General features: G+C 56.8%; 1 protein-coding gene across 1 annotated transcript; it reads left to right on the top strand.

Moving 5' to 3' along the window:
• Window positions 1–863: 863 nt before the first annotated feature.
• On the top strand, window positions 864–1,422 carry LOC136451156 (uncharacterized). Its single transcript, XM_066451911.1, has 2 exons — window positions 864–946; window positions 1,002–1,422. The coding sequence occupies exons 1-2, from the start codon at window positions 864–866 to the stop codon at window positions 1,420–1,422; spliced, it is 504 nt and encodes a 167-aa protein (XP_066308008.1).
• Window positions 1,423–9,231: the final 7,809 nt, after the last annotated feature.

The raw sequence follows: 9,231 nt of genomic DNA, 5'->3' as shown, positions 1-9,231 counted from the left end.
GGTGGCTATGGTCGTGGTGGCCTTCCACCACCGGAGGGTGCTGCCGCTGATGGCTCGGCGGCGGCGCATCTTCGACATGAGACTGGATGAGCCGATCGAGGGCATCTGGATGTTCGCCGTCGCCCTCTCCGACGAGGAGATTCTACGGCGGGTGAGGGAGACGGTGGAGGGCGGCTGAAGAGCGGTGGTCTGACCCCTATCGCGATGCGCTGCTACGGCCCTTGAGGTCTCCTCGTTCCTCACCATTTTCTGATCCCCTATTTGTGTTCGCCGTCCCTGTAGGGAATGAGGAACGTGCGAGCCTCCCCGCCGCCCATTCCCAAGGACGCAGAGCAGCGAGCGGTGAACCAGGCGCTCGCCGAGGCATAGAAAAAGCGTAAGGATGCCAAGGAGGCAAAGCGCAAGGGGAAGATCCTTGAGCACGAGGAGCTGGAGAAACACTGCCGGTAGCAGAGGCAGGAGGGTCTCCCGGTGGAGGCATCTCCGTCACCTTCGCTGTCTACGAACTCTTTGGGCGAAGATGACGAGAGCGAGCTGGGGCGGGGTTCCCTGGACCATCTCCCTGATGTCGGGGGGACAGCGCTCGGGGCATCGGTGAGCGGCCCAGCGTTCCTAGGAGGAGGAGGAGGAGAGGGTGCCTCGGGGCCGGTGATCACCTGCCCCAAGGCCGAGGCTAACACACCCGAGGCACGGGCATTAGGGAAGCGCGCCGTTAGCCCGGTAGGCTCGGCGGCTGAGGTGGAGTGGGCGGCGGGGGGGGGGGGGGGGGCGACGAAACCGCCTCCATAGAGGGTTGAGGGGGCGCTGGAGTCCGACGAGGGCCGACCGGCACCGACAGACACAGCAGCCATGCCACCGCTGCCATGACTGCCATTGCAGAGGAGGGATGCAGTGCCGAAGCAGTTGTGTCCCCGTTCGTGGTAAGTGTTTTGTCGGTGGAGTTGCAGTACCTCCTGCTCATCCCTTGGCCACATGCTGACCTTGTGAATCTGTACCTTCAGCCGGAAGCGTCATGTGGAAGTGTCTGCCCTGGTGCCACGTAAGGCGCTCAAGGTGAGCGCCGGCTCCACCACCCAATGGGTGATGGAGGCGCAAGCCACGATACAGCGTGGCGCAGCCTTGACCAGGGCCGACCCAAAGGAGTCGGATGCCCAAGGAGAGGCGGTCGAGGCGGCCATGGAGCAAGCGGAGGAGGAGGAGGCTATGCCCCATGAGGCCGATGCCCGTGAGTCGGCTGGAGCCAAGGCGCCTTCAGTCACCGAGGCCACCGAGGCCGAGGCCCACCGGACCTCCGAGGCCAAGGTGACGGAGGCCGAGGTGCCTAGGACCACCAAGGCCGCGGTGGCGGAGGCCAGAGCCCCCGGGACCACCGAGGCTAGGGCGGTGGAGGCTGGCATAAGCATGGTGAAGCCGGCGGCCTAGGAAGTGGAGACGGAGGCGGGGCAAGCTTTAATACTGTCCCTGGTCCAAGGCTCGCCGCTGTCGCAGGAGAGCACCCGGGAAGTGGAGGTCCATTCGATCTCCTCCGATGATACTTCCTAGGAGAAGGGGGTGGCAGATGCCGAGGCGGCCAGCGCCATGGAGCAGCCTGCTCCGACCTCTGGTGAGGGAAGCTCGGCCCTCGTGCGGGTACAACCCGAGCCCCACGGGTGGGATAAACCGCGTGTCTTATGGTGGAGCCAAGATGACCCTGAGGGGGAGCCTCTATTTGCCCTTGAGGACGCGGCTGAGGGGGGGCACTGGGACACCTTCGAGCAATACCGCCAGCTGGCGGAGCGGTCACTGCGGATAGCACTGTCCATCGTGGCCGACAATCTGCTCGGGGTCGCCTAGGTACGCGCCTTCTTTTCTCGTGCGGGTGTCGTCTTTTTTCGAGTTTTCTCGCAGCGCATGACCCCTGTTCTGCCTATCTAGGAGCTTGAGGCCCGGTCCCTCGAGAAGTCATTGTTCCTCCGACAGGAGAGGGATGTCTGGAACTAGCTCCAGCGGCAGAAGGACTTGCTTGCTCACACCAACGAGCTTCTATCGGCGCGGAGCGCGGAGGTGGAGGACCTCCGCCTTCGCTATGCCGATATGAAGGCCGAGGCGGCCATGGCTCAGGAGCAGGTCGCCCCTTTGGCGGTGCAGATCAAGGAACTAGAGGAGCAGCTGACTCGGGTGGCCGGCGATCGGGACACCTTCCGGTCTCGGGCTGAAGAAGCGACGGCCTCTACCAAGGCCCTCGCTGGGCAGCTAGGGGCAGAGCAGGGTGCGCACCTACTGACGAAAGGCGCCATGGCAGAGGCCCTCAAGGTGGCCGAGGCCTCCCGGACCGAGGCTATGGTCTGGAAGGGAAAGGTCGAGGGTGAGTCCTATTCCCCCTATGTTTTTTTGTTCTTCTTGAGTTTGACCCCTAACTCCTTGGTGTGATGCAGAGCTAGAGAAAGAGGCTTCCAGGGCGGCCGAGGCTTCTTGGGTCAAGGTCTAGGGCTAGAAGGAGAAAGCCGAGGCCTCTTGGGTCGAGGCCCAGCGCTGGAAAGAGAAAGCCAAGGGTGAGTCCCATAGTCCTTTGCCCCTATTTGGCTTATTTTCTTTCGTGCTTAACCCCATCCTGCTTGTCTCAGCGCAGGGTTGGAGAAGGAGGCTTCCCGGGTAGCTGAGGCTTCTGTCGCGGTGTAGGCGGTGCTCGAGGCCGAGATCGAGGGGCACAACGCGCTGCGGAGCGCCGCCCATACTGCCTGCGAGGCCCTAGAGGTTGAGGGGGTCCAGTCGGACAGCTCCCTTGGGAGCCGCTTGATCGCGTTGAGCGACCAAGTGCGCGAGTGACTTCGCGGGGCGCTGCACATGGGCATCAAGCGCGCCCTGGCTGTCGTCGCCTCGTACTATGTCGGCGTCGACCTCGAGGCCATTAGCGATGGCTACATCCTGGCCAAGGATGACGAGGAGGCCGATGAGGAGGTCATGAAGCTGATGGAGGTGGCTGAGGGCCCCGGCACGGCGCTGGCCAAGCTATTCGAAGAGGAGGTGGTTCCTCCCACGCTGTCCGCTGACACAGGAAACCCTGAACCTTGACCTGGGCCAAAGGGGCCATGTAAATAGATTAGAGATTATGTTACCGTATCATAACACTGGTGGCCATCGAGGCATTTTTAAAGTACTCGTGCGTCTACGCTTCTTAATCATTTTTATTGTATTTCTGAGCCTCTGCCCTCTGTCTCGTCTCTGAACATATCTCTTGCAAAAAACTTCCTCGGAGCCTAAGCTGCCCCTCGGGCAAAAGGTGGTGAGGGAGTGCCATAGCCTGGAGGCATAGGCCATCTCGCGACTCGGCCGACCTTTTGGCCTTGAGACAGTCTTTCGGTTCTTAGGTTTTTTACAATCGATTTGTCAGAGCACGCTAGAGAGTTTGGCGTAGAATTTTTTTTGAAAAATGACTAAAAATGGTGCGTGGGACTTAGGGGGGGAATCCCCCCTTCTAGCCCCTGAGGGAGGCTCGGATCTGCAGAGGCAGAGCCATGTCTTTTTGAGCCTCGCAGTGGGCACCTCTGCAGAGGCGGAGCCGAGTCTCCCTAATGGAGTTATCATATTGCTGAGGCCCTTGATGGGCCCAGGGGATTTCTCGAAAAATTAGAACAACTAAAGAACGGTTCTTAATTGTATTTCGAGAAACAATGTATACAATGCTTGGAAATTTAAGGGTAAAAGCCACGTAGCTGTTCTATGTTCCAAGCGTTGGTGAGGATTTTGCCCTTCTCATTGGCTAGCTTGTAGGTCCCTGGGCTTCAGCACTTGGGCGACGATGTATGGTCCTTCCATGGTGGGGTCAGCTTGTGGCGGCCCTTGTTGCTCAGCCTCAGCCTCAGCACCAGGTCACCCACCTTCAGGTCTCGGCTTGAATGCGCCGAGCTTGATAGCGTCGTAGGGCTTACTGGTACTTGGCCGAATGTAGTAGCGCAATGTCTCGGGCTTCCTCCTAATTGGTCGAGGGCATCCTCGCGGGCAGTGCGGTTGCTTTGTTTCGTTGTAGGCCTGCAGCCTCGGGGAACCATACTCTAAGTCAGTGGGGAGGATGGCCTCGGCTCCATAGACCAGGAAGAACGGTGTAAACCCCGTGGCTTCGGCTCGGGGTGTTCCTCAGGCTCTAGATGACCGATGGGAGTTCGGCAAGCCATTTCTTGCCAAATTTCTTCAACCGGTTGTATATTCTTGGCTTAAGGCCCTATAGGATCATGCCGTTGGCACGCTCTACTTGGCCGTTTGTCCTAGGATGTCCCACGGCTGACCAGGCCACATGGATGTGGTGGTCATCGTAGAACATCAGGAATTTGTGGCTGGTGAACTGTGTCCCATTGTCGATGATGATGGTGTTTGGAACCCTGAACCTGTGGATGATATCAGTGAAGAACAACACCACTTGCTCGGACTTGATTCGATTGATCGGACGAGCCTCGATCCATTTGGAGAACTTATCGATTGCTACCAATAGATGGGTGTAGCCCCCGGGGGCCTTCTGCAGAGGCACAACCATGTCGAGCCCCCACACGGCGAATGACCATGTGATGGGGATGGTTTGGAGGGCTTGGGCCGGGAGATGCGTCTGCCGTGCATAGTACTGGCATCCCTCGCAGGAGCGTACTAGATTGGTGACGTCAGCAACTGCCGTTGGCCAGTAGAACCCTTGGCAGAAGGCGTTTCCGACGAGCATCCGAGGTGCTACATGGTGCCCGCAGGCTCCCGCATGCAAGTCCCAAAGTAGGGCTTGGCCTGCCTCGGTGGTGATGCATCGTTAGAGGACGCCAGATGGGCTTCGCCTGTACAACTCGCCGTTGCTGAGGATGTAAGTCTTGGCTCGCCGAGCAAGCCGTCGGGCTTCGGTCCTATCTACGGGAAGCTCTCCTCGGACAAGGCAATCAAGGAACGGGACTCGCTAGTCTATGCCCTGGTTGGCCTCGGAAGGCTTCGCGTTGACTTCCATGACCTCAGGCTCGGCCGAAGGAGTCTCGGCGACAGAGGGGGCCTTGAGCCCTGCGGTGGGCTCAACCGGTGGGCCCTCTTCTGCTATCGAGGCGTAGTCAATGGAAGGCTTGTGGAGATCTCTGGTGAAGATGTTCGGGGGGCCCGGGGTCTGTGCCGACGCCATCTTTGCCAGTTCGTCCGTGGCCTCATTGAATTTACGTGCGATGTGGTTGAGTTCGAGACCATCGAACTTGTCTTCGAGGCGACGTACTAGCTTGCAGTACGCCTCCATCTTGGGGTCATGGTAGTTCGACTCCTTCATTACTTGATCGACAATGAGCTACGAATCGCCCCGCACGTCGAGGCGCCGCACTCCAAGTTTAATGGCGATCTGCAAGCCGTTGACGAGGGCTTCGTACTCGGCTGCGTTGTTGGAGGCGGCGAAGTGGAGCCGAATCATGTAGCGCATGTGCACTCTAAGGGGTGAGATGAAGAGCAGACCCGTGCCTGCCCCGGTCTTCATTAGGGACCCATCGAAGTACATGGTCCAGCATTCCACCTGGACTTGAGCGGGTGGCAGTTGGGTGTCGGTCCCCTCTGCCACGAAATCAGCCAAGACCTGAGATTTAATTGCTTTCCGAGGTGCAAAAGACAGAGCTTTCCCCATGAGCTCGACGGCCCACTTGGCTATCCTACCCGAGGCCTCCCGGTTATGGATTATCTCTCCCAGGGGGAAAGATGACACCATGGTCACCGGGTGGGACTCGAACTAGTGATGCAGCTTATGTCGAGCCAAGACTACGGCGTAGATCAGTTTCTGGATGTGGGGGTAGCGTGTCCTAGTCTCGAAGAGCACTTCGCTGATGAAGTAAATAGGTCATTGGATGGGTAGGGCATGCCCCTCTTCCTGCCTCTCAACCACTACGGCCGCGCTGACCACCTGGGTTGTTGTGGTGACGTAGAGTAGGAGGGCTTTGCCTTCGACCAGCAGTATCAGGACGAGAGGATTGGTGAGCAGTGCCTTGAGCTTGACGAGGGCTTCTTCGGCCTCAGGGGTCCAAGAAAAGCGTTCTGATTTCCTCAAGAGGCGGTACAGAGGCAAGCCTTTTTTGCCAAGGCGCGAGATGAACCCATCCCTTCGTCCTCATCGCCTGTGCTCGGCATCCCGAGTCCGACGTGGAAGCACTCACGAGTGGGGTTGTAAGTGCCTTCGTTGTCAGAGTCAGAGTAGCCGAAGTAGTAGTCGCTCATGGCTAGGAAGTGGCGCATGGCTTCAGGGTCGCGAAGTCCAGAGAAGTCCGCTCTGGCCCACGCCTCGTCCTCCTCCGAGGAGTTAGCATGGGTGTGGGTTGAAGTCGTGGTGTCGAAGTTGAGGGTGAAGCGTTGGTGGCGTCCTGAGGGCTTCGCGTGAGCGAAAGCATAGGCGGAAGCATAGGTGGCGGCAGCATTTCTCAACCCGAAGGGGTACGGGGATGGTGCCATCGCCAGGCTTTGCTCCGCCAAAGTCGACTCCTCTAGAGGTGGTGGGGCAGAGCTTGATGATAGGGCGTCACCGCATGCCACTGGCGCCTTTCCCTTGTCTAGGCTCAGGCTAGACAGGTCCCCAACCAAGGACCTTGTGCCAACAACTGGGCAGGGGATACCGGCGGAGCGCGGCACGTTGCCCTGAGCTTGTGCGGTGTCAGGGTGGTCCCGCCCGTGCCGTGCCTGGCGAGCGTGATGAGAGCAGCGGCCTGGGCGCCGCCTACGCCTTGGCTGCTGGGGCGTGACGTCATCGACGGTCAGTGGGACTCTGGGTGAGAGGAGTACCATATCGTACTCACGTCCTAGAGACATGAACTCTAGGTTCTCGAACCAGATTATCATGCTGAGATGCAGTGGTCGCACGGGGTCTGCCATCCGGAACTTGTCGGGATGATGAAGATGACACGTAGTAGAGCCCCTACCTGGTGCGCCAACTGTCGGTGTTTTGGACCGGCGAGCCCTCAACCAACTAGTAAAAATGTACTGTGTGTCCCTATTCCCGGATGGTGATGCAAAGAGACACAAGGTTTATACTGGTTTAGGCAATAGGTGCCCTACGTTCAGTCTAAGAGATCGATCTTGTATTCCTTGCACCGAAGTGCTTGTAGTAGGGGGTTACAAGCTGGGCGAGAGAGGGGGCTAGTCCTAGGTCTCTGCGTGGAGCGGTGTGAGTTGCTTGAGATGTTGATCTCACGCAACGGGGAAGCGTGCATGTTATAGAGTGTCGCTTGTGTGCGAGTGAGTTTGTCTGTCCGTGTTTGTGCCTGTCTATGTCTATCTCGTGAGCTCGTCTCTAGAAACAGCTCCGGTCCCTCCCATTTATAGTTGAAGGGGGGATAGTGGTGGTACATGCATTCGCTATGCGGCGTCCTATGAGTGGAGGTGACGTTTCCAAGCCCTGTAGCTTGTCACTGTGGCGGCATGGTCGACGGAGCGGTCCTCGTCCTTGATGCACTGGGGTGACGCATCGGTCACACCCGATCCTATGCGACATGGGAGCTCCAGTGATAGCTTGACGCAGGGCCTGGCGGGCGATGTGCCGGTCGCTGTGTGTTGACCGCCTAAAGAGCCGAGGCTCAGTTGGTGCCGAGGCCGAGCCATCGTGGGGGGCTCGGTGGGCGTGAATCCCGAGGTTGCCAAGACCCTAAAGTGGATTGCCAAGGCTTGGAGGAAGCAGTTGGTCATGTACACTGATTTCGAGGTTATAGTGACCCGGACTTGACTCCCCACGCCGCATTGTTCTGGGAGCAGGGGTTAGGTAGCACAGTGTAGTGCGGGTGCCGATCGTGGGCATAGTACCGAGCACAGTAGCCGGTAACCCCTGCCCTGTCCTATCCCGGATGGTATGGTGTTGATGCGACTTCCCATCTCGTCGGCCGCTCTGATGTGTCGAGCCGTCGTCCGACTGATGTCGTAGGAGTGGTTGGTCGCATTAATTGGACACGACGCTCTGTCGGGGAGATCGATCGAGGCAGAGGCGACGGGGTTATTGCCGAGCCGGCCTCGAGTGAGACGGAGAATCGATACCGTGTCCAAGGCCTTACATGCAGGGTCTCGGGCGAGACGGAGAATTGATGCCCTGTCCGAGGCCTTTCGTGCGAGTCATAGAGTCGGTAGACCGTCCGAGGCCTTTCGTGCGAGGCCTTGAGCGAGGCGGAGAGTCGGTAGCCTCGGACAAGGCTAGGGGTTAGCCAATAGTTGTCTGTTGGCTTTGATTTTAATAGGGTCTAAGCGATTTTTTCGGTTTTTGCTTAGGGGACCCCCTTTTTATGGCACCCGACACTTCTCTTTGCATGAAACCTTTCACCACAAATCATGCTTTAAACCTTTCTATATTCCCTTTGGAGTCATATTTAGTTTTGTAAACCCATTTACAGCCTAGTGTCTTGGCTCCTTTAGGAATTGTTTCTAAGTTCCAAACACCATTGGCTTTTATTGATTTCATTTCATCTTCCATGGCTTCAAGCCACTTGGATGAGTGAGCGCTTCTCATGACTTCTTCAAATGAGGTGGGATCACCCCCTATTTGAAATTCCTCACATTCATAAACTTCGTAGTCATTAGGAATGGCTGATCTCCTAACTCTTTAAGACCTTCTAGGGGCCTCGTTAGATGACACTTATTCTATATGAGGCTGTTGTTGCTCTCCCTCATGTGTGACAACGAGTTCTAGGGGATCCCGAAGGACAGGTTTCTCATGTTCATTCATTGTTGCCACTGGAGAACTAACAATAGGTGCTATTACTACAGTGTCTTGAACTATTGGTACAGCAACAACAGGTAGCATGAAGAATGGCTCCTGAACCATAGGAGTGGGCATGTATATCCGCTTCTCTTCAAAACTAATTTCATGCTCTACCATGCACCCCCTGATCATATCTTCCTCCAAGAAGATAGCATGTCTTGTTTCTACAAACTTCATTTGTCTGTTAGGACAATAGAAGCAATAACCTTTTGACTTTTCTGGATAGCCAATGAAATGGCAACTGACTGTCTTGGAGTCCAGCTTCTCTATATTTAGGTTAAATACTTTTGCCTTAGCTGGACAACCCCACACACGTAAATAGTTTAGTGAGGGTTCCTTTTCTGTCCATAATTCATATGGTGTTTTGGGCACCGATTTGCTTGGCACTCGATTAAGAATATGAATGGTGGTTTTTAACACCTCTATCCATAAACTTATCGATAGGGTAGAGTAACTTATCATGTTTCTCACCATATCCATTAAGGTACAGTTGCGTCTTTCAGCTACTATATTCTGCTGAGGCTCGC

The sequence above is a fragment of the Miscanthus floridulus genome, chromosome 1, assembly GCF_019320115.1.
Source record: "Miscanthus floridulus cultivar M001 chromosome 1, ASM1932011v1, whole genome shotgun sequence".
NCBI lineage: Eukaryota > Viridiplantae > Streptophyta > Magnoliopsida > Poales > Poaceae > Miscanthus > Miscanthus floridulus.
This window is presented reverse-complemented; position numbering and strand designations above follow the sequence as displayed.